General features: G+C 42.3%; 1 protein-coding gene across 3 annotated transcripts in view; it reads left to right on the forward strand.

Moving 5' to 3' along the window:
• The window catches only part of LGR5 (leucine rich repeat containing G protein-coupled receptor 5), a 128,870-nt gene that overhangs the window by 100,240 nt on the left and 3,541 nt on the right, over positions 1–25,089 (forward strand). For all 3 annotated transcript variants that reach the window (XM_005280063.5, XM_042860127.2, XM_042860128.2), the window contains exons 8-17: positions 2,018–2,089; positions 7,558–7,629; positions 7,736–7,804; positions 7,947–8,018; positions 10,842–10,907; positions 11,135–11,206; positions 11,929–12,000; positions 14,762–14,887; positions 21,471–21,616; positions 23,785–23,868. In XM_005280063.5, the coding sequence (XP_005280120.2) occupies positions 2,018–2,089; positions 7,558–7,629; positions 7,736–7,804; positions 7,947–8,018; positions 10,842–10,907; positions 11,135–11,206; positions 11,929–12,000; positions 14,762–14,887; positions 21,471–21,616; positions 23,785–23,868 (851 nt within the window). The remainder of the gene's footprint in view (positions 1–2,017; positions 2,090–7,557; positions 7,630–7,735; positions 7,805–7,946; positions 8,019–10,841; positions 10,908–11,134; positions 11,207–11,928; positions 12,001–14,761; positions 14,888–21,470; positions 21,617–23,784; positions 23,869–25,089) is intronic.

Here is a 25,089-nt window from a genome sequence, read left to right on the forward strand (position 1 = left end):
CTGCTTGGAAAATCCTTCAGAATCCCTAGGCAATGTAGGGTCAGCGCTGCAGCTCCTATGCCAACACTCCAGTTCTGGCATAGGGAACGTGGCCAGAGAGAAGGCATTGTGGCCATGGGCTACTAATCTACCTTATTCCCAGCTGCCATAATGGCCCCTTGACATAAAATACAATAGCTCGGAGGGGGTGGCATCTGCTGACCTCAGGATGGGGTAGCCACAAAGGTGATACCCAGATGTGTACTGAACAAATCCTGGCTGGCCCTGTGAATCTGGGGCACAGTTTTTATGATCAAGATGTCCCTTTAATATATTATTCTCTGGGAATAAAAATCTACATCGAAAAGTTGAAATTGTAAGTTTCTTAGAAACTATTTGAAACAAACTTCAGTAAAACCTGCCTTAATGACCACCTCTGAGAACACCTGTCACAAGCGACTCCTTACAGATGCCATGGAACACCGCTATCTGGTGTGCAAATCTTTAAAGAGAGACCGCTTCTGATAAGAGACCACTTTTGCTAACTCCCAGGAGTAGTTGCTCTTGGCGGGTTTTACTGTATATGTGTTGTGTAGCATCTTTTTGCTTCAGATTTTTGGCCTCTTTAGCATCAGATCTGCTAATATCAGATTGTGTGGCTTCAGCCAGGGTGTTTTAGTCCCCTAAATTCAGTCTCTGCCTGTCTGGAGCATGAAATTGTACAGCACCAAGGCTCTGATTCACTTTAAGCATGTGTTTGAGTGCTTTGCTGGATTGGGACCCAAGAGCTCAGTAATATATCTCCAAGCGGTTACTGAGTACCTTCAGCTCCCATTGATTTAAATGGGAGCTGAGGGTACTCAGTACCTCATAGAAGGTGCTCAGCACCTAACAGGATCAAACATTGAGGCCTCAATCCTGCAAACACTTATGCACATGCTTAACTTTAAGCACATGAGTAGCCCCTTTGACATCAAAGGGACCACTCACAGGAGTAAAGTTAAGCACGTACATAAGTGCTTGCAGGACTGGGGCTTCAAAAGTTGCCTTGTAGTTCTCCCTGCGAGTTAAGGTAATGACACAAGTATACCTATATATTGATGAGGGACTAGTATTTTCCCTGAGCGCTAGTAATGCCATTTCCTCAGCTACTTCTGCCATGCAGGGAGCAAAGGATTGATCTGGGGAATCCTGCTTGGTAGAGTCTAGGCCACTCAGCCAATCTGTATATTGGTTTTGAATTAAATAGTCTTCTGTTTTGGTTGCTGCTTAGAGCCCAACTGTGTATAGGCACATATTTTTGATTGCATGTGGTATATAGAAAGGAGTATAAATATAGAGTCTTGATTTTCTAGCCCAGTTACACAAGCAAGACAATTAGTTCAGTGAAATTGATAATCTGGTATTGGTACAAGTAATGACTGAGGGTGCTTGCATCCGTGAACAATTCAAGGCTTTCTAAATTTTTTAATTTAATCTGAGAAGCCTTTTTCATAGTTCATGATTGAACTAACTAAAGTTTCTCACACAAATCATCATTGTTCATTTTGAAACCTTAGTTTGTTTTTAACAATGGTAGAATTACTCATATGAGTACAATGTAGTAATTAATTATGAGACAAAGAATTTGTCTCCTTTCTAGAAGGCAGTAAGTACATTGTACAGCTTGTACTTCTAATACTTCAATAAAGAAAGGCGTGTGGGAGGTTCAATGCATGGTATGTCATGACACAACATGTAAATTGATATATACACTATACATTCACATAAATCTAAATCATCCCAGAAACAAGGATGGTATGGGACAAGTATTGGGATGAAATGCTTTCCATTTTCAGTCTTAATCCAACTAACTGCGATGTCCACATTGACTAGAAAGCCGAAGACACCGTTGCTTGCAGCTACAGAGATTTTTGATTCATTGTAATAGTTCTATATTACTGTGAAAAACAGCCCAAAAATAATAAATGTTTTTAATGTATTACAGGTTTTACATTCACTCTTTTTGTTATTGTATAAAATATTGTTTTTTCCCCAGGGGATTTCATAGTAATAACATCAAATCAATACCTGAGCATGCATTTGTGGGCAATCCATCACTTATAACCATGTAAGTGGAAGCAGTTTACTTTGATATTTTGTATATCAAATGTGGAATTAAATACAATATTTCTGTGTGGTTTTCTAACTCATCTACAATGTAAAGGAGCATAATGTGAGTGCATTAGGTCTCCTACCTTTCAGGTCATTCAGTTTTCTTAGTACTCACACATTACTTGGAAAGAGAAATCATAACTTTCCATAGCCCTTGACCTTTTACTCAGGCTGCTATTTCTTATAACAGGGTAGCTGGCCCATTAAATGAAACTGGGATCAGGTCTCCTGTTCCAGTCCAGGTGTTCCCAGCTGGCCAATTAAGAGGGTGGGCAGTAAGTACCTGGGCACTATAAGAGGCCTGGTTAGAAAGAGACCCTGTATGTCAGTTAGGGTAAGGGCAGGAGTTGAGAACGGCCAGAGATAGAAGATGATTCCTGGGAGAAAGCTGAAGGTAGGAGAGCAACAAGATAGGTTTGTTGGCTAGCATCCCTGAGGGGCTGGAGGACTGAAGGCAGGAGAGACAGAAGAGGAGGATGTCTGCTGGCTCTAAGCTGGAGCCAAGGGCCAGAGAACACTGAAGGAAGGGGGAGCAGCAGAGGGGCTTACCCACTGATATCTCATTGCTGGAGCACTGAACCTGAAAGAAATGTGAGAGAGCCCAGGGGAGTGAGGGGTACTCCCCTGGCCAGGATATTCACAGTAGAGAAGCCATGGGAATTCTTGATGGGATGAGCAGGACTGCTGCCCTGAAAGAAGGGCTGGGATGGCTGTTCCTGGTAGAGGGCTGGAAGAGACCAGATAAGGTGCTTAGCTGTGCTGGAAGACACTAGGGTATGGTGAGAACAAGAACTACGTACACTGGTGTTGATATAGAATATGTTTGGGGACTTTGGTTAGGGACTATTTGCACTATATTTTGTTAATAAACTGTGACAGACTAGAGGGAAAGCTTCTGTGGAGTTACTGGAGACCCAAGATAAATAAATTAAAACAGATTTTATTAGCAACTGTAGAAAGAGTGAGAAGAAATTGTGAAATAAAAAGTAAAATACTCACCTTGATGCTTACTAAGGAAAGCTCTATCAGGACCAGGAGAATACTGATATAGTATAGCATTGCAGAAAGAGTCCTCTCGGTCTGACAGCTCAGAGTACCAGAAAAGCGCTGTCGTCTGTCTTTTAAGTCCCAGATCTCTGGACTTGTTTACAAAAACACTTCCTCATTTATAGGAAGTCTCGCCCTGTGCTTGAATCATAGAATCATAGAATCATAGAATATCAGGGTTGGAAGGGACCTCAAGAGGTCATCTAGTCCAACCCCCTGCTCAAAGCAAGACCAATTCCCAACTAAATCATCCCAGCCAGGGCTTTGTCAAGCCGGGCCTTAAAAACCTCCAAGGAAGGAGACTCCACCACCTCCCTAGGTAACGCATTCCAGTGTTTCACCACCCTCCTAGTGAAATAGTTTTTCCTAATATCCAACCTGGACCTCCCCCACTGCAACTTGAGACCATTGCTCCTTGTTCTGTCATCTGCCACCACTGAGAACAGCCGAGCTCCATCCTCTTTGGAACCCCCCTTCAGGTAGTTGAAGGCTGCTATCAAATCCCCCCTCATTCTTCTCTTCTGGAGACTAAACAATCCCAGTTCCCTCAGCCTCTCCTCCTTGCCTATACATCATTTCTAAAACCAAGCCAGGAAAAAACCTATCTGCATTTGCCCCAAATCTCATTTAAGTCATTGTTACTAGAAACACTTCCTCCTTCCATATTGTTAAGAGATGCCTTTTGTTACTTACTTTTGTTAGTAAGTTATCGGACAGAGCTTTTGAGATCATTTGTACATTTTTTTTAAATGACAATTTTGTCAATAGTTAAAACAGTTCTTTGAAAACAAGCTATAAAGATGAAAGATATCTGGAATAGTTGAAGGTCATATTGTCTCATAACTTATACATCTGGACACAGCTATCCATCACAGATCAAACACAAGAAGAGGGTGAATGTTATTCTTTCAGTTCATAACTTCTGAAATTGAAAGATATGGAAACCTATTCATTGCCATACCAGAGCAGACCAGCCATTGGTCTAAGACATCTCCACGTGCAAAGTCAGGCTCCCTTAGCATCAGGAGTCCAATGGCACAGATCACAAAAGAAAGTAAAACTATCATCTATATATTTGTAAAGCCTCTAATGTCATAGAATCATAGAAATGTAGGGCTGGAAGGGACCTTGAAGTCATCAGCTCCATTCCCTTCCCCTGAGGCAGGACCACAGAGCGTGCCTGACAAGTGTTTGTACAACCTGTTCTGAAAAACGTCCAATGAAAGGAATTCCACAGCCTCCCTTGGAAGCCTTTTCCAGAACTTACCTATCCTTATAGTTACCAATTCTCCAATTTATAAAATGTGTGCATGACACCATCCTGCAGGGGAGTGCAAGCACCTGGGGGGGACAGGATCAGAATTCAAAAAGACCTTGATAAACTGGAGAATTGGTCTGAAATCAACAAGATGAAATTCAGTAAAGGCAAGTGCAAAGTAGTACAGTTAGGAAGGAAAAATCAAGTTGACATCTACAAAATGGGGAATAACTGGCTAGGAGGTAGTACTGCTGAAGAGGAACTGGAGGTTATAGTGGATCACAAATTGAATATGAGCCCCAGTGTGATGCAGCTGCAAAAAAGGCTACAATCATTCTAGGGTGTAGTAACGGGAGTTTTGTACATAAAACAGTGAGTAATTGTTCTGCTCTAGTTGGTACTGGTGAGGCCTCAGCTGGAGTACTGTATCCAGTTTTGGGCTCAGCACCTTAAGAAAGATGTAGACAAATTGGAGAGAGTCCAGAGGGGAGTAACAAACATGATAAAAAGTTTGGAAACCCTGACCTATGAGGACAGGTTAAAAAAACTGGGCATGTTTAGTCTTGAGAAAAGAAGAGTGAGGGGGAACCTGACAACAGTCTTCAAATTTGTTAAGGGTTGTTTTACAGAGGACGATGATCAATTGTTCTCCATGTCCACTGAAGGTAGGACAAGAAGTAATGGGCTTAATATGCAGCAAAGGAGATTTAGGTTAGATATTAGGAAAAACTTTCTAACTGTAAGGATAGTTAAGTCCTGTAACAGGTTACTGAGGGAGGTTGCTGAGTCCCTTTAGGAGTGCTGGAACAATTTGTACAGTGGGGTGGTGAGAGTCATTGAACCAAACTGTAAACTTTGTATATGATGGAAACCACTTCAAACCAGGGGGTGCAGTAGCACCCCTAGTTCCAGCACCTATGGACCCTGTCATTGCATGTTTGTAAGACCAGGTTAGACAAACAGATCTGTAGCATGCAAGGTCTTGGAAAAAATGTTGAAGGAGAAAGTAGTTAAGGACATTGAGGTCAATGGTAATTGGGACAAAATACAACATGGTTTTACAAAAGGTAGATCATGCCAAACCAACCTGATCTCCTTCTTTGAGAAGGTAACAGATTTTTTAGACAAAGGAAACGCAGTGGATCTAATTTACCTCGATTTCAGTAAGGCATTTGATACGGTTCCACATGGGGAATTATTAGCTAAATTGGAAAAGATGGGTATCAATATGAAAATTGAAAGGTGGATAAGGAACTGGTTAAAGGGGAGACTACAATGGGTCATACTGAAAGGTGAACTGTCAGGTCGGAAGGAGGTTACTAGTGGACTTCCTCAGGGATCGGTTTTGGGACCAATCTTATTTAATCTTTTTATTACTGACCTTGGCACAAAAAGTGGGAATGTACTAATAAAGGTTGCAGATGACACAAAGCTGGGAGGTATTGCTAATACAGAGAAGGACCGGAATATTATACAGGAAGATCTGGATGACCTTGTAAAATGGAGTAATAGGAATAGTGAAAAGTGCAAGGTCATGCATTTAGGGATTAATAACAAGAATTTTGGTTATAAATTGGGGATACATCAGTTGGAAGTAACAGAGGAGGAGAAGAACCTCGGAGTATTGGTTGATCACAGGATGACTATGAGCCGCCAATGTGATATGGCCATTAAAAAAGCTAATGCGGTCTTGGGATGCATCAGGCGAGGTATTTCCAGTAAAGATAAGGAGGTGTTAATACCGTTATACAAGGCACTGGTGAGACCTCATCTGGAATATTGTGTGCAGTTGTCTCTCGTGTTTAAGAAGGATGAATTCAAACTGGAACAGGTACAGAGAAGGGCTACTAGGATGATCCGAGGAATGGAAAACCTGTCTTATGAAAGGAGACTCAAAGAGCTTGGCTTGTTTAGCCTAACCAAAAGAAGGCTGAGGGGAGATATGATTGCTCTTTAAAAATATATCAGAGGGATAAATATCAGGGAGGGAGAGGAATTATTTAAGCTTAGTACCAATGTGGACACAAGAACAAATGGCTATAAACTGGACATTAGGAAGTTTAGACTTGAAATTAGATGAAGGTTTCTAACCATTAGAGGAGTAAAGTTCTGGAACAGCCTTCCAAGGAGAGTAGTGGGGGCAAAAGACATATCTGGCTTCAAGACTAAGCTTGATAAGTTTATGAAGGGGATGGTATGGTGGGGTAGCCTAATTTTGGCAATTAATTGATCTTTGATTATTAGCAGGTAAATATGCCCAATGTTCTGTGATGGGATGTTAGATGGGGTGGGATCGGAGTTACTACAGAGAATTCTTTCCTGGGTGCTGGATGGTGAGTCTTGCCAACATGCTCAGGGTTTAACTGATCGCCATATTTGGGGTCGTGAAGGAATTTTCCTCCAGGGCAGATTGGAGGTTTTTCACCTTCCTCTGCAGCGTGGGGCATGGGTGACTTGCTGGAGGATTCTCTGCACCTTGAGGTCTTTAAACCACGATTTGAGGACTTCAATAACTCAGGCATAGGTTAGGGGTTTGTTACAGGAGTGGGTGGGTGAGATTCTGTGGCCTGCGTTGTGCAGGAGGTCAGACTAGATTATCATAATGGTCCCTTCTGACCTTAAAGTTTATGAGTCTATAACACCTGTCTGGGATGGTCTAGATATACTTGGTTCTGCCTCAGCATGGGGAGAAGGACTAGATGGCATCTTGAGGTCCCTTCCAGCCCTGCATTTCTATGATTCTATGAAATTCCCTTTTCTAGGAATCTTGTACCATAAACCTGTCAATGGTCCATAACCGAATAGTGCTCATCTTGGACCTCTTGCCAGTGTAAATTTGTGAGGTAAATGCTACATTTGGAATAAAGAAGGACACACTTTTGTGGCAGATTAGTTTTAAAACAAAGAAAATGGTGGCTGCTAGAAGATACCAAGGTATTTGGAATATAGTCTTGATGAAGATGGATTAATGGGCAGAATGAAAATGAGATGTTCAAAGCTGACGGAAATATACAATTTATCACATGGAACTCACCACCACATGTGTAGTGTGCTTTGCCTATTTATAATTATTCAGAGTAGTATCTTGCATATTAAAATGACTGTTTCTCTTTTTGCAGTCATTTCTATGACAACCCTATCCAGCTTGTGGGACAGTCTGCTTTTCAACATTTACCAGAACTCAGAACCCTGTATGTTTTTACTTCTTTAAAATCTCTTTGTCTTTGAATAACTATTGCACTTCTAAGATTGTCCTGTAGTTTCCTTTCAATAATGATACTGTGTTTTTAACTCTAGGACTTTAAATAGTGCTTCACAAATAACTGAGTTTCCTGATCTGACTGGAACTACAAGTCTGGAAAGTTTGTAAGTGTTAGACAAATACCCCACTCAACCCAGTAATATTTTTTAGATCTTGACTTGTTTTAAGGATCTATCCTTTTACTAAGCATTTATTTTGTAAGCTTTAAGTAAAATAAAATAATCTTTGTATTGTTTACTTTTACAGGACACTTACAGGAGCACAGGTCACCTCTCTTCCCAAAGTAGCTTGTGATCAGCTACCTAATCTTCAAGTGCTGTACGTTTCAGTAAGGGTGATAACACCATGTTAATGCAGGAGTGTAAGGGCTGAATCAAGTGATTTGTGATATTGGAACAATCCACTTATGATTAACTAGCAGTTGTATGGTACCACTGGTAGCATTTTGCTAGATAATCTACAGACATGTAAAAAGATTATAGTCCCTTCCCCAGAGAACCCACAATCTACATGTCAATCCGGATTTCCCTTACATGAAGGAAGGAGACAAACATTTTTTATATCATACATTTTTAGGAAACCATAAAACAACTCATGATACTCCTTAAAAACATCAAAAGAGGGGACATCCAGGACAGATTTGAGACTTGATTTGCATTTATTAGCTCTTCTATGGTAGTTTCCTTTAGAATGCTCCAATCTTGGATTCATTACTCAAGCAGATATCCCACTGAAGTGAAAGGGTGATATACATGAGTAAGGACTGCAGATATGCGTCTTTATTATGTATATCTCTTTAGTTTATTTCTCTACCAGGCATATCTATTTGACTGAAATTTGAAGCAGTCTGTTCCTTGGCTATGTGGGGGCATAATTTTTATACTAATAAACCAATATGTTATTTTATCATGCAAGTATACCACAGAGTAAGCTTAATCTCTAACAAAAGTAATCAATCTGTCTACTTCTTTGTGAATCGGCCAACAGCACTTTAAGTATTACCTCACTATGAATGTATTCGGTATTAGTTCTTTTGGCCAACAGTGAAATAGCACTAATTATAACACATTATTTGAGTACCAATGTGGATGTCATGAACGTTTCCAGAAAAATTACTTTCAGTTAATGGACTAGAAAATTCATTTCCAGAACATTAAGGCCCAAACACAGAGCTTGCACTGATGACAATGGGAATTTTGCACATAGATTGTGGTCAATGTATGGCTCATACTAATCTCTAAATAAGCTTGGAAGGATTCAATTTTTATCAATAAGTGTCAGGAAAAATCAGTTTCACCATGCAACTGAAAAAAAATATTTCAACTGATGATAATCAAAATTTACAGATAGGCAAAGTAAGAAAAATGCTGCTTGCAAACTTATTAGAGGCTGTCATTAAATAATTATTGTCTGAGATTCCCATAATTTCCTGCAACTATGAAAATTTAAATAGATAAAAATAAAAAAAACTTAAACCCCAAAATTTCATGCAACTGCGATATTTAAATTGATAAACATTGAAAAAATGCTTTAAAATTTCTGTCTGAAAATTGTGTGGCTTTTGTAGTTAGAAGTATTACTCATATTACTATAATTGAAAGGTGTTGGGCGGGGGAACTCTCTTTTCCTATGTTTATTTTTGCATTCAACAACAATTTGTGTGTAGTCAGTTTCATTATTTTTGTTGTATTAATCAGTTAGGCCCTGATTCTACAAAGACGTATCCACATCTTTAACTTGCCACACTGAGAGGATTGGCCCCAATAGGACTAATCACAGTGCAGAAAATTAAACATACACTAAGCCTGTGCAGGATTATGACCTTCATCAGTTTCTCCCTTCCTGAAAAGACCCTTATAAATATCAGCAAAGGAACAGAAAAACCCAATTTTGTGGTGCTCGATCCAAAACCGGAATGTTTTCAATTATTTTTAAAAATTCAAGTTGACAAGTGTTCTTTTAAGAGGAGAAAACTGAAGTTAATATATGGTAGCATAGGCATATTGTTTACATACGTAAGCACAGATTACTTTTCCATACCCACATTTGTTCTTCACATTAGTTTAGAAGCCTTCAACCCACCTGAATCATCCTCTGGCATATGTGACTAGCACAATAAAGGATCTGTCAACAGGACATGTTCAGGCTGTCTTCCCCGCAAGAACAGAATGCATACACTTATGGTAGCCTGTGCACAAAGTAAAAGAGTAAGATACTAAATCAAAAATATGCTGTCATATACTTAACTTGTTTTTACAAAGCAAGCATAGAATGAATAGTTGAAATTCCATCTTCAAAACAAGTGCAAACAGAATTAAAATGTCTTTTAAGAAAGCAAAACAGATTTGCAATTGCATAGAGATGAGCCAGTTTTTAAAAATTAGACTCAGACATGAAAATGTATTACTTCATTAATTGTTAGGGTTACAAAACATGTCCTTTGTCTCTGTTTTCTATCTACCTATAGGTCCAGTCCCATGCTCTTTACACAGGCGAAACTGCTACTGAGGTTGATGTGTGTTTCCCCTGAGCAAAGGAGTACAGGATGGGGCTCTATTACTCCGTTTCTTTCTTCTTTTTTACAATTTCTGCAAATTACCCTGGCTTGTTTTTGATTAGTTAGATTATACTATAAATCAGTCCAGATGTTTCAGTTATTCTGTAATTTGTTGAGTTTTGGCTCAAGTTTTTTCAGCTTTTTTTTCCTTTGTAGTGATTGATTTCAAAGTTAGTTCTTTTTTTTTTTGTTTTAAACCACTTCCCTCAGCTAAAGATATAGCAGCTCTAAGGGTCACGGGCAAGATTATTTAATTTAAAATGTCGTCTGGAAAGCTGATTAAATTTCAGTATGATTATAACTAGAAAGTTTAGGGTCTTCTCTGTCAAAATCTAAATAGTCTCATTTAGTAGATTATTTTAAGTAATTAAAATAAGGATAACAGTTAAATGTTGGTGAACATTTAAGTCTGTGATCTAAATCCAGTAATATAGATAAATGTACTTCCAATATCTCTACTCTGAAAGACTCAGAAGTTTACATTTGGGCCAGGGAATTCTCAAATATAGCAAACAGGGGGGAAATGCTATTTTTTTATCACAGCACCATAGAGCTTTACCTCTTTAATATCCTCTCTATTGCAGGGATCTGTCTTACAATCTGCTACAAGATTTACCCTGTTTTACTGCTTGCAAAAAACTTCAGAAAATGTAAGTATGCGAAAAACCATAAAATGCCTATAAAGATAAATCTAAATACACAAAGTAGCATGGAGGTCATTAATCCAGTTACTGCTGACACATTTGGTGATGTCTGACGTAGCCTCAACATGTGTCTTCTGATTTAAAATCTGGATCCATAACACACATAAACACTGTCTAAAATTCTCCAAATGTTATGTTCTTTGAAGCCAATGAGTGTCTTATTTCCATTGTAGTGACTTACATCATAATGAAATCTATGAAATCAAGGCCGACACATTTCAGCAGCTGGTTGCCCTGCGCTCTTTGTGAGTACAGCCATCATAGCTATTTACCTTGGTTCTCAGAAACATAGGAGCTTGCACTTTCACAGTACCTGCCCCTCAACATTTGTTTCCATTGTTCCACTTTGATCATTCAGCTCACTAAGTTATATTTGCCAAAGTAAAATAAACATTTTGAAGTTGAGCATTTCCAGCAATGAATTCACAGCTGTAAATGTATAGCTGTAATAGCTGCTACTCTTAAACATTTCTGAAGATGTGGGAAAGTACTGAGTCAGTACTATTTGCATGTATACACAATAGTCAACTGTAGAAAGCTGTGTGGTTTTTTCCCTATAGAAGATAGTATTAAAAAAATTGGTCCCAATCCTGCAAATTCTCACTCACATAAGTAGTCCTTCCTCACATGAGCACTCCCACTGAAGTCAGTAGCAGTGGTGTTCTGAGCACAGATCATTCATGTAAATGTTTGCAAGACCAAGCCCATAGATTGTTTATAACATAGATTGCAAGGAGCCCATTTTGAAACTGGTGTCATTTTCATAATTAATTGACTTTAACATATTTAAAACAGGATGAAAGACATTTCACTATAAGATATACATGATCCCAATAAATATAGCAGCCTATTGAAAGTATTTGGATGTAACATATACCTTTTTGATATTTAGGTATCATAATCAAGTGCCCGAAATCTTCCAAATACATTCAGAGGGTATGTAATTCTCTACTCACTTTTCTTGTAGGGATTTAGCTTGGAACAAAATTGCAGTTATTCACCCCAACGCATTCTCCTCTTTACCATCCCTGATCAAACTGTGAGTATTTACTTATTTAAGTAATTTTTTTCATACTTTTTGTTGCAAAGGCATGCACTCTTTATAATTTGGGGGCCTGGTCAGCAGAAATTCTGGTTCTACAGACTGTGACTCTATGCCTAATCCTTCTGGGCTATTGAACACTCTCTCTAGATTTTTGCTTTTTCACATCTCCCCCATTCACATAAATCTTATAGGAAATAACTTCCACTCATGACTATCTACGAAAACTATCTAACCCTAATGATGCTGGGTGTTTGGAGCATGTCGGCATGTCCCACTTTTCTTTTTTTTTTTCAGTGTGCTAGTGGTTTTATCCCTTGTAGCTGAGACCAGCAGTGTTTTCAGTTATTTTTAGAATATTTGCAGCATCAGGAATAAGGATTTGAATCACAGTTAAACAGGACACTGTCTTATTAACTGTTCTAACTTTGTTTCAGCAATATTAATGTGATGCAAAAGTATGCTTTATTAGTAACTGTCACCACTAATAGCTTAGTGGTCTAAGCATCAGATGCCCAGTTTTGCAGTCCTCACTCACAATTAGTTCCAAGTCTTTATTAACTTTCACCTGCCTCCCACTGCACCTGGAATACCTCTTTAAGGAGACTCCCTAGGGCAATGGGTCACTGGGGAAATGCTAGTAGCATGGCTACATTGAAGCCACACAGGAGCCGAGATAATGAGGGGCACTGGGGACAAAGTGCTTGCACCTCCGTAAGGCTGCCTCACATGGTTTTCCCAGGATCCACTGCTTTTACAGGCAATCTCCCCCCATCTTTTTTTGTGGGTGGGCAAAGTTTCCTTTCCCAATGGAATGACTGGGAGACAAGTCTCTGGAAGGAGAATCCCACATATATCTCTTTCACTGGCAATTAAGGGTTTCCCATGCAGGAGAGCATGATCGAGGCCTGAGAAATGGATCAGGGATCCCACTGAGTAATTTTAGCCAGTACATTGCCAAACAATCAGAGAGGCTTGCAGAAAAATGTCCTTTAACACAGTCAGATGGAGGTCCAATAGTAGCAGAAGTCTTGGAGCGAAATCCTGACCCTACTGAAGTCAATGAAAGTTTTGCCATTCACTTGACTAAGACCAGGAATTCACCCCTGGTATTTAAATATGTTGCTGCTGGCATCTCCCATATTGCTAAACATGTACCTAGTACTTCTGTAGGAGCCACTCATTTCCACTAACATTCCAGTAAGCAGCCACCTGGACAGTAACAATTCTGTGTATCCTTGAAAGTGGCAGCAGTTACATGAGCTTCTGACCCACCACTCTCCTTCCTGCCTGTTGACCAAATAAAAAAAACAGGGACATTTGTGGGAGAATGAATGAGGATGGTGGAGAAATGGGAAGAAAAAGGAAGATCTGTGACACAGTACCATAAAGGGCAGTCACAGCCTCTTCTCTGACTCCAGTTCAGCTCCTACCCTCCTTACTTTCTTACCCAGGCCACTCACCCCCACATTACTTCACTCATCCACAGTCAACTCTGCCAACCCCAATCATCCCGCTTCAGTTCAGAACCCCTCTCTTCAAGGCCCCGCAGTTTCTTTCTCTAACCCTGCTCCCTCATCCCAGAAGCCCCCTTCCACCATCCTCTCACCTAACCGCACTCGGCTGAGAATCCTTCACATTCACACACTGTCCTCCCCAACTTTCCCACAACTCAGACCTCCTGCAGGTCTCATCCCCCTCTCCCTCCCCCTCCCCAGGCATACCACTCTCTCAGAACTCCCCACTGTAGCTCTAAACCTGTCCCCCACCCGACTTGCCTCAACAGACATACACACCCCAGCTCCGCAGAGACCACTCTCCATCTCACTTGTCTCAGACCCTAACCCTTTCCATCCCACTCAGTGTCGCTCAAAACCCATCCCTATCTATTGCTAGATCTGGAGAAGCAGGGGCAGAGGCAGCAGGGACAGAATGTGGCTGGTATTGGTGCTGAAAGCCACAGAACTTGCCTCTGTGGGGATAACCTGAATTAGCTGTTGAAATCCCTACCCTGATGGGCTCCTTTCTGCAGCCTGAAGCTTTGCTGACAGCCATCTCCCCCGGCCAAGAGCTCCCCCGTGGCACCAGCCGGTACTGCACCTTGCAGTAGCACTATCGCATGGCTGTACTGCACCATGTCTATAGCATCGCTGCCAGACAGCTTCTTTCATGTGACAATGGTAAATAATCACAGGTCCACTTTCTAACACAGAACAAGGTAGTTTATTAGAAGAAAGAAAATAGTGTTCTTGCTAAAGCTCATACTCGCACTCTGCTTCATGTGGAGCTTCTGCCTAGAATCCCCTATGTCTTGGTTTGGTTTTAAAGAAAAAGTACATGTGTTCTCATAATCCCTAGTAACCAGTCGGTCCTGTTCAAAGGAGTTAAAAAAAGTGCCCTTTAGTTCTAGTTGGGAACTAGCTTTCACTTGGCAATGTACAGTTTCAGAGAACAGTCAATTCATTTTTAATTGATAACCGGTTCTCTAAAACTGGTGCCATGAGTGCACAGAGTCAGGTCTTGGTAATAATTAACCCACAGCGGGTACTACTGAGCAAAATGCTACCATGGTCCAGTCACATATTCTGCTGGGAAAATGGGTGTATATTTGTGAAGAACGCTGCATAGTTTCTCTGCTGACTGGGGGCCCTATTTGGTTTAATAAACTTTGGTGAGGTTAAATTAATTTATTTTAAAAAACATTTCTAGTGCTGGAAAAAAACCCTCTGTAAGCTGATTTTTATTTGCTATTATGCAGGGATCTGTCATCCAACCTTTTGTCCTCTTTTCCTGTGACTGGGCTACATGGTTTAACTCATTTAAAATTAACAGGAAATCATGACCTACAAAGTTTGATATCATCTGAAAATTTTCCAGAACTCAAGTGAGTATGTCATTAAGACTAATAAGCCACATTTGTGTTCATGTGCAATATAAGGTGTGTCACTGTGTAATGTACATTGCTTCATACTGGAAGACTTTGATCTGCAGTATTAAAACTAAAACAAATATGATAAAAATATGATAGACTCCTTTTATTATACTCACTTTTAACTGAAGAAACTACAATGGGCTTTGAAATATTAACCCCAGTAGCTGCTTAGTATGATCCACATCTGCTTCCTGGCGATACATTTCAAAAGCTGTTAAAATTATATTGCTAGCAGTTTAATGCTCGTCTTCCACTGACTGCGGTTACATAACTCCCATTAAATTTAATGGGAACTAAGTAGATGCTAAGGAGAAAATATGCTCTTTAATGTACCAAAATACTTGACAATACTCATTTAAAGCAACAATAAACAGTTTTCTCCCAGATCATTTGGTTAAATCTTAAAGTTCAAATAAGTAGTTTGTTGTTGTTATTCAGCCCCTTAATTCTGGTAGAACGTTTTCGACTGGACACTGTGTGATATAGGAAGGAAGTGGTTTTTAGTAATTATTCACAGCTCTGGATGATGGTGGGTAAGTCACATACAACGTGATCCCGTACCTTTGAAGTTAATGGGAATTTTGCCACTGACTTCATTTTGATTAGGATTGGGCCCTAATTCACTCTGTGCCTCAGCTTACCCATCTGTAATAATTATTAGATACACAGGGATGTTGTAAGCCAATGGCTTGATCCTGCAAAAACTTACACACCTGCTTAACTTTACTACCATGGGTACTTATATTTGGGACTATTCAATGAACTTAATAAACGTAATAAATGTAAGCATGTGTGTAAGTATTGGCAGGATTGAGGCCTAATTGCTTCATGTTCAAGTTTTTTGACATCCTCAGATGAAAGGTGCTAAGTATAAATTATTATTATTTTATACACCTGTGAATATTTGCAATACAGAGTCCCATTTCTTCCTTAATGAAATGATTGACTAGCATGTATGTATAGGTCATCACTATATTCATCCTTCAAAATATTCATCCTACAGGAGGAGGACTATATCCTGGAAAGCAGGGACTCTGGAAAGGATGTAGGGGTCATAGTGGATGAGCAGATCAAGATGGGATCCCAGCATGATGCTGTAGCAAAAAGGGCTAATGTGATTCTTAAATATATAAACAAGAGCGTAGGAGTAAGGAGGTGATTTTACCTCGGTATACGGCATTGGTGAGACTGATACTGGAATACTGTGTACAATTCTGGTGTCCATATTTTACAAATTGTTTAAAAATTGAAGAGGGAGCAGAATAGAAACACAAAAATGATCCCAGGGCTGGAGAAAGTGCCTTACACGGGGAGACTTAAAGAACTCAATCTCTTCATCTTATCAAAAAGAAAATGGAGATGTGACTTGATTACAATATGTAAGTGAAGAAAATATGGGGTAATAAAAGGCTTTTTAGTCTAAGGGAGAAAGGCACAACAAGAACTGGAGACTGAAACCAGAGAGATTCAAATTAGGCTCAATTTTATCAATGAGGCCTGTTTAACTATTGGAATAAATTACCAAGGGAAATGACGGATTCCCCATCTCCTGAAGTCTTCAGATCAAGACTGAATGTCCTTCTAGAAGAGATGCTTTAGTCAAAGACAAGTTATGAGGCTCAATGCAGGGGTAACTGAGTGAAATTCTATGCCGTGGTCAGCTAGATGATTTACTGGTCCCTTCTGGCTGTAAAATCTGTGAAGGTCTAAAAAGATGCTGAGTGCTCTCAACACCCACTAGAGGGGGTCTGCACCTTGCAGGACTATTCTCAACTCAACAGAGGTGCTCAGCATCTTGCAAGGGCAGGCCCACAGTCTGGCTCCTGTAGGTGCTGTGTATGCACATCTCTCCTTGTGTTTATTCTCTCTCTTTCTCCAGGTAAGCCCTCTAAAATGATCGGACCAGCTTCTGAAAAATATTTTAAATATAACAAAAGCATTAATTCAAAATTACCCTGTGATTATTATGAAAATGCAGCATATGCCATGACATGCCGACATAAGAAAGAGGACATGGAATGTTCTTAGTGTAGCTGATTGCTGGACTGATTGAAATCATAACTGTACTTAATCCATTTTAAATTTGGTTTTGTGTATTAGAAATGATGCACTCCCCCTAAATGAAAATCAAGTACTTTGCTGAAAATACAACTAAATTATCTATGAAAATTAAATAAACTCATGAGGAAGTGCCAAGTAATCCCTTACATTTTTTGCAAAAACAGTTCTAGAAGGGTCTATTCTTCCTTCAATGAACATATCTAACTCTGATTGACATTAGCAGGAGTTAGGTGCATGCAGCCAGTGAAGAACAGAGGTGAAATCCTGGCCCCATTCAAATCCATTGGAGTTTTGCCATTGACTTCAGTGGGGCCAGGATTTTACCGGAGAGCTTTAAAGTGACTCTTCAAAGCACAGAACATGAACAGAGAACTAGCACAAAGTTTCCTGAATGGCGCTGTTCTACATCATTTGCAAAGCTAAGGACCAAATCCCTGGAAAGAGTTCACAGCTCAGCTAAATGGACCATTTGCTCATGAATACAGAGAAACATCTCGGGGCTGAGAGGTGGAATCCTTAGCTCCGATTCCAGTAATGGCACAACAATTATCACCTTGCCAAGTTCACTATAGCATGGAGAACACAAATGTTGCCCACTTCTCCTTTCCTCTGTCACTGTGAGGTTTGGCATTACTCACAACTCACTGGCCATCCCTCCTGGACTACAGATGACAGAACAAGGAGCAATGGTCTCAAGTTGCAGTGGGGGAGGTCTAGGTTGGATATCAGGAAAAACTATTTCACTAGGAGGGTGGTGAAACACTGGAATGCGTTACCTAGGGAGGTGGTGGAGTCTCCTTCCTTGGAGGTTTTTAAGGCCCGGCTTGACAAAGCCCTGGCTGGGATGATTTAGCTGGGAATTGGTCCTGCTTTGAGCAGGGGGTTGGACTAGATGACCTCTTGAGGTCCCTTCCAACTCTGATATTCTATGATTCTATGATATACTCACAATTTACCATTCCCATTCACCAACCATGACCATCTCCCACCTTATAATGTGAAAAGCTCGAATTCTCCCTGCAAGGGCTCTCTGCTTCTTAAACCATTCACACAGAGGAAAGGAGGCTTACCATGGGCATGGACCCAGTAAGCAAAATAGGCCCAGTATACAAATTCTACCTAAAATTGTGAATTTTTATGAGTCAAATATTTTATTTTGACAGTTAAAATCTAATCTTCACCCAGCTTTTTACCTGTTTAAAGTTAAACTGCCAGCAGCAGCTAAACCCCAAAGATGTAAAAGAGATTTATGTTCTCCATTAAGTAGCAGTCAGTCATTCTGCCTTTAAAGTAAAAGGAAGTGGGTCCAGGTGTTTGTTGTGAAGCATAAAGTTGAATCTCTGGTGTGGCGTGATGTGGGTCAGTTCCAATTTTTGTGTTTGTTTTGCATTTTTGAGTTATCTTTGAATTTTTTTAGACAGTTTTTGCAAGAAGGTTCATTAGAAGGTGATAAGACAATGGTTCCTTTGTGACCAGGAAAAGCTGATGTCCATCAGCTCAGGAGAAATTGATCCTGGCTGTGGCACAAAATATTTTTGGATCTACTAAGTGACCGTCTGGCCATGTACCTTTTAAATTGCTTAATGGACAGGATTTTCCAGACTAACATTTATTGGAAGAGGAAGATATTCATTTTTATGAGATTAGTTAATCTAAACTCATTGTAACTCTGGAAAATAGGGCCTTGTCAAAGAGATTCTGGGAGGACCTACAAAGGGGATGAGAAACAGAAGCCATGCCCTTTAAAGAGTGGTAATTGAGAAGGCTTGGGCACCTGGCCACCTTATCTAGAAGCCATGGAACATTGCAATGCTTGAGGCAGGGCCAGCGCGGCAGGGGAGGGCACCGAGCCCAGCCGCGGGCCCGCAATCCCCGACCGGCCGGAGCGCCGGGGGGAGGGCGGAGAGCCCGGCCAGGGCTCTCCACTCTCCCCGGCGGCCAGAGCACCGGGAGCAGGGCGGAGAGCCCCCAGCGGCCAGAGCGCCGGGAGGAGGGCGGAGAGCCCGGCTGGAGCTCTCCGCTCTCCCCGGTGGCCAGAGTGCCGGGGGGAGGGCGGAGAGCCCCCGGCGGCCAGAGCGCTGGGGGGAGGGCGGCGAGCCCACCGCGGTTCTCCGCTCTCCCTGACCAGCCAGAGCGCCGGGGGGAGGGCGGCGAGCCCGGCCAGGGCCCCACTCTCCCCGACCGGCCGGAGTGCCGGGGGGAGGGTGGCGAGCCTGCTGCGGCTCCGCTCTGCCCGGCGGCCTGAGCGCCGCGGGGAGGGCGGCGAGCCCAGTCATGGCCCCGCTCTCAGGCCGGAGCGCCCCGCCGCGCCGCCCCCCTCCAGGCGCCGCCCCAAGCACATGCTTGGTGGGCTGGTGCCTGGAGCCAGCCTTGGCTTGAGGCCTACATGTCTTCCCCCATTACTGGCCATCAGAGGGGCAGGAATCCAGCAACATCTGAAGACTCGTCACCACCAAGCATATAAGGGAAATGTCCTAGTCAGCTAATGAGTCCATTACCATTAAATCAGCAGAGCTGAGAAACCCACCTGCTGATCCTTTCCGTAGCAGGCTCAACCTCTTCCAAAGTTGCACGAAGCCACAAGAATCACAACAGCCATCTTGCAAAAGGATGGACTTGTTATCGTACGTATCTATTTTTTGTCAGCAGAGGGACACTTCTGGGCTCACTCAATAGTCTTGCATCTTTTGTTTTAACTCCACTAGGTGACTGATTGCTAGTGAGCGAAAGAGCGTGGGTGTGTGCAGGCACCCATGCATGAGCCCACGCAGAAGTATCTGTGGTTCAAACCCACAGAGGTTAGTTGAGGACAGCACCTAAGGAAGTCATTTCTCAAACATTTAAATGACAGCCTTAACTGGATAATCTCACTCTTTTTAAAAGATCACATAGTGGGATTTTATGTTTAAGTCATAGGAAATCATTATCTTCACAAAGTTCTCAATTAAAACTTTACTATCCTGAACTTTATTGGAGTCTTTTAAAATATCTTATGCAAATATTTATATTGGGGACAGACTTAAGGATTGCTATTGCTTCCACCTCACCACGGAAATCTGAACAAGTAGCTCATTAGTTGGCATTTAAATTGTAATTTAAATATTAGCTTTAGCTTCGGGTTTGGTTTGTTCCCCCTTTTTGCCAAGCCTTTGCCTAGAGTGCAAGTTTAGCTCTGATTGGCATAAGGCCCTATGATTTGGACTGATCGCTTTGTAAATGGCCACCTCCCCAGATTGCTATTTAGAGTTTATATAGGAATTGTTTGCTCTATTGAGTTGTTTGATTAATCTGATAAAAAGATTTACCTGATAATTTGATATGAACCCATTTTATTTCCATTTATGTTATGTTTAATTCGAGTAATTTTTAGTGATACGTTTTTATTGTTTTTAGTTATTGTTAGGCGTTAATCAACAGTTACAACTGGAAACTGAGTTGGATCAAATATTTGTTTATCAGAGGTAACAGTGTAATTAGCAGAGATAATCCATCTACTTGTGGGCCATACAGTATAAGCCCCTACAGTTTTTCTCAACCCCTTTCAGAATTTGCCCGAGAATGTCCAAACAAAATAGAATTCAAAATGTACAAGAGACCTGGAATTTGTATAACAGTAAAAAGAATGAAAAACCCATTGACCAAAACCTGGTTAAGTGTCAGGAATACCAGTGCACTGAAAGGTGTTATGGATGGCAGTGCCCCTTAATAGTGTGCAGATGTGTGCATGATCATTAAGGTAGCAAAACAGTTTCCATTGTAACAATCTATTTTCACATGTTCTTAACTTTCCAAATCATTAACCATTCAGTTTAGAATTCTTCATTCCTGGTCTCCGCCCAGAGATGAACCCCCTTCAGCTATTTTACAGTGGAGATGGGAGAAATTTTAATCTGGATCCAAAATTCAGTCTCTTAACTTCCCCCAAATTTGTGGGGGTTGTGCACTGAGATATGGGTTTTGCCTGTTATGCAGGTAGGATTCAGTTAGGGTATTTGGATCTCTCTCTCTAAAAGAAACAACTAAGAAAACTACATGGAGAAAACTCAGTGAGTTAAAACAGTTAAAATCACTAAAAGTCAGGACATTAAAATATGGTTCCGACAGCAACATTCATTCAACTGCATTGCACGTCTGTTCCTGCTTTATTAAATCTACAGCTTAATATATTACTGAATATGTTGTAAAATCTCCATAACAAAATATATAGGATGTGTGCAATGTGTCTGAATTAAAATTGGTCTTGGAACCATTTGCATTTTCTAATTTTTTGTAATTTAAACTATGCATCCCAAACTCTGCATTAACAAGGTTTTTGTTTTGTTTTGTTTTTTTTAATGTGTGGCTATTTTTCCTTTCAGTTACAGTTATTTAATTGAGTTCATTTTTCTCAATATTAACATTAGCGATGAGGTATAATACGTTAAGTAAAGTACTGTAACCAGTGTAACTGCATATTTTGTTTGTTAATGTGCAGGGTCATAGAAATGCCTTATGCTTACCAGTGCTGTGCATTTGGAACTTGTGAAAGCCACTACAAAATCTCCAACCAGTGGAACAAAGATGAGAACAGCAGTGCTGATGATTTTCATAAGAAAGATTCTGGAATGTTACACATTCAAGGTAAGTAGTTTAATGTCACTCTTTGGCTTTGGAACCTACTTTAGGGCCCAGGACACCTCCCTTAAATCAATGGGAATTTTGCCATTAAATTTTATGGTAGTGAGATGTAGCTCTCAAAGTTTAAACAAGAATGTATTTATAATATCCTTTTAAAGCAGGAGTTGGCAACCTCTGGCATGTGGCTCGCCAGGGTGAGCACCCTGGCAGGCCGGGCCAGTTTATTTACCTGCCACGACGGCAGGTTTGGCCGATCATGGCTCCCACTGGCCGCGGTTCACCATCCCAGGCCAATGGGGGCGGCGGGAAGCTGCAGCCAGCATATCCCTCGGCCTGTGCCGCTTCCCGCCCACCCCCACCCTCCTATTGCCCTGGGACGGTGAACCGCGGCCAGTGGGAGCCGCAATCGGCCGAACCTGCAGACGTGGCAGGTAAACAAACTGGCCCAGCCCGCCAGGGTGTTTACCCTGGCGAGCCGCGTGCCAGAGGTTGCCGACCCCTGTTTTAAAGAGACACTGTCAAGATGGATCCTCACACCGGAGGCAAAAATCATCCTCTTAATTCAGAGGGGGTGACATGGTGTTGGCCTGTCATCCTACACAATAGATATCCTGCATTTGCAAAGCAAGATGGTTCAGAGCTGCCACAAGTTGCTGGTGGCCTTAAAAGTAGCAACATGTGTTCTGGGCTACCAAGCGCTGCTCATAGCAGCAGTACATGCTTGGGAGTGGGAGTGGGTTGCCATTGCCAACTTTCTAATCGCACAAAACCGAACGCCCTTGCCCCAGTTCCTGCCCCGCCCCTTCTCTGAAGCCCCTCCCCCCGCTCACTCCATCCCCCCTCCCTCTGTGGCTCGCTCTCCCCCACCCTCACTCACTCCCTCATTTTCACTAGGCTGGGGCAAGGGTTTGGGGTGTGGGAGAAGCTGAGGGCTCCAGTTGGGGGTGCAGGCTCCTGGGTGGGGCCAGAAATGAGGGGTTCAGGGTGCGGGAGGGGGGTCCGGGCAGGGGGTTGGGATGTGGGAGGAGGTGTGGGTTCTAGCTGCGGGTGCAGGCTCTGGGGTGGGGCTGGGGATGAGGGGTTTTGAGGTACAGGAAGGGGGGAAGCTGAGGGGTTTGGATTGTGGGAGGGGGCTCCGGGCTGAGGCATGGGGTTGGGATGTGGGAAGAGGTCTGCTGTCTGGGCTGGAGATGCGGGGTAGGCGGTGAGGCCATAAATGAGGGTTCAGGGTGTGGGAGGGGGCTCCTGGCTGGGGAAAAAGGTTGGGATGTGTGTGGGGGGGTGAGGCTCCAGCTTGGGGTGCAGGTTCTGGGCTGGGAATGCATGATTTGGGGTGCAGGAGGGGGCTCAAGGCTAGGGCAAGGGGTTGGGGAGGGGGTGCAGTCTCCAGGCGGCACTTACCTCAGGCAGCTCCCGGAAGCTGCAACATGTCCCTCTGGCTCCTAGGCGGAGGCACGGCCTCCATCCACAGGCACCACCCCCACAGCTCCATTGGCCATGGTTCATGGCCAATGGGAGCTGTAGATTTGGCACTTGGGGCAGGGGCAGTGCGCAGAGCCCCTCTGGGCACCCCTGCACCTAAGAGAGGGAGGGGGGACATGCCGACCGCTTCTGGGAGCCGCGCGTAGCCAGGTAGGGAGCCTGCCAGCCCCGCTGACCAGACTTTTAATGGCCCGGTCAGTGATGCTGACCAGAGCCACCAGAGCCCCTATTCGACCAGACGTTCTGGTCAAAAACTGGACACCTGGCAACCCTAGAGTGGGATAGAAGACACATAGCCCATTAGGATTATAAAATGTGGTGAGCTACATGGTACGAAAGCCTGTGGCTTCTCCTAGCACTACCTAGGTGCCAAGGAGAGATTCTGACCTCCAGTGGCTGGAGTGATTAGATCAGGAATTGGCCACCTTTGGCACGCGGCCCGTCAGGGAAATCTGCTGGCAGGCTGGGACGGTTTGTTTAATTTGTTTAAATTAAAATGCAGAGCCCCCCAGACTGGTGGCCAGGACCCGGGCAGTGTGAGTGCCACTGAAAATCAGCTTGCGTGCTGCCTTTGGCACACGTGCGATAAGTTACTTTAAGGCAGGGGTAGGCAACCTATCACAGCCATTTCCCTATATTCACTAAGGAACTTAGTCTCAGTCTAAAGTCTCAGGAATTTTCTCCCACAGATGAACGTGACTTTGAGGATTTTCTGCTTGACTTTGAAGAAGATTTGAAAGCTCATCATTCGGTGCAATGCACACCCTCTCCAGGTATGGAACTGCCAGGCAAATAGGAGACCTGACAAAGTTTCCCTTGATGTCTGAAATGAAGAACTGCTAAACTGTCCCTAGAATTAACTTCAGATCCATTTCAATAAAATTGCACCATATTTTGCAATAATTTTGGTGGGACAAAATTATTAGCCCACAATGTAAGATTGAAGCCCATGAAACTGTTTGTTAACTACAATAACAGTGTATCTCTATTATACATTGGCTCCTGTGACTACTAAACCAAGAGTTTCTCTCTGTATCCTCAGATAGGTCTTATCCCTCCTTTTGGTATAACAAATCTGTGATCTCAAGTCATTGGTCTCTGTGTCCGTCAAGAAAAAGATGACGATAGACCAGATTCTGAGCTTAGGCACTCTAGTGTAAATCTGGAATAATTCCATTGAAGCCAGTTGAGTTACTTCAGTTTTAAACTACTGTAATAGTGCAGTTTGGTCTAATGTCTAGGTCAGAGGCAAATATCACTTATATTGCCCTGAATAGACATTCTCTACCAAATGATTCCCCAATATTAGCATTGCCTCTCTAGAACAGTGTTTCCCAACCTGAGGTATTGTAGATGGGAGAAGTAGAGACAGAAAAAAAAACTATATGATGACACTTCCACTAAATGCTTCCTTTGCTGCAAGGAAAACAGCTGGTATCTCCTGGAACATCTCTCCCTGCTCCAGTGCCAGCACCCAATGTATGGACACAGCTTACCTCTACATATTGGGAGGCCCAGGTAGCACCCCAGGCTTATCTTCTCTCAGAGCCTAGCTACTCTCAGAACACCCAGCTCACGGGGAGAGCACATGCAGCCTAAACCCACAGATTCCTAGTCAATACCACAGCTCCCACCCCAGACAGCAGGAAGCCTCCTCTTCGCATGAGGAAATGAAGCGGGGGGGGGGGGGGAACCTGAACAGAAAAAAAAATACACCAAGAAAACAGACAGGGGAGAGAGAGAGAGAGAGAGAGAGAGAGAGATTGAGAATGGACGTTAAAAAGGGACGGAGTGTTCTGGGTCATGATGGACAGAGGAGACAGGAAATGCCCATCCTCCAGTCTTTTTGGGAAGCACCAACAAAAGAAGGTTGGAAGCCACTGCGTAGCAGTGGGTGCTGGAGAAGGTGAATACTCTTTCTCCCTGTGGTGAGAAGAGACATGAAAATTAGGCAGGTTTTCAAATGTTGCAAATTAATCGTTCACTCTCACGTA

Source organism: Chrysemys picta, chromosome 1, assembly GCF_011386835.1.
Source record: "Chrysemys picta bellii isolate R12L10 chromosome 1, ASM1138683v2, whole genome shotgun sequence".
Lineage (NCBI taxonomy): Eukaryota > Metazoa > Chordata > Testudines > Emydidae > Chrysemys > Chrysemys picta.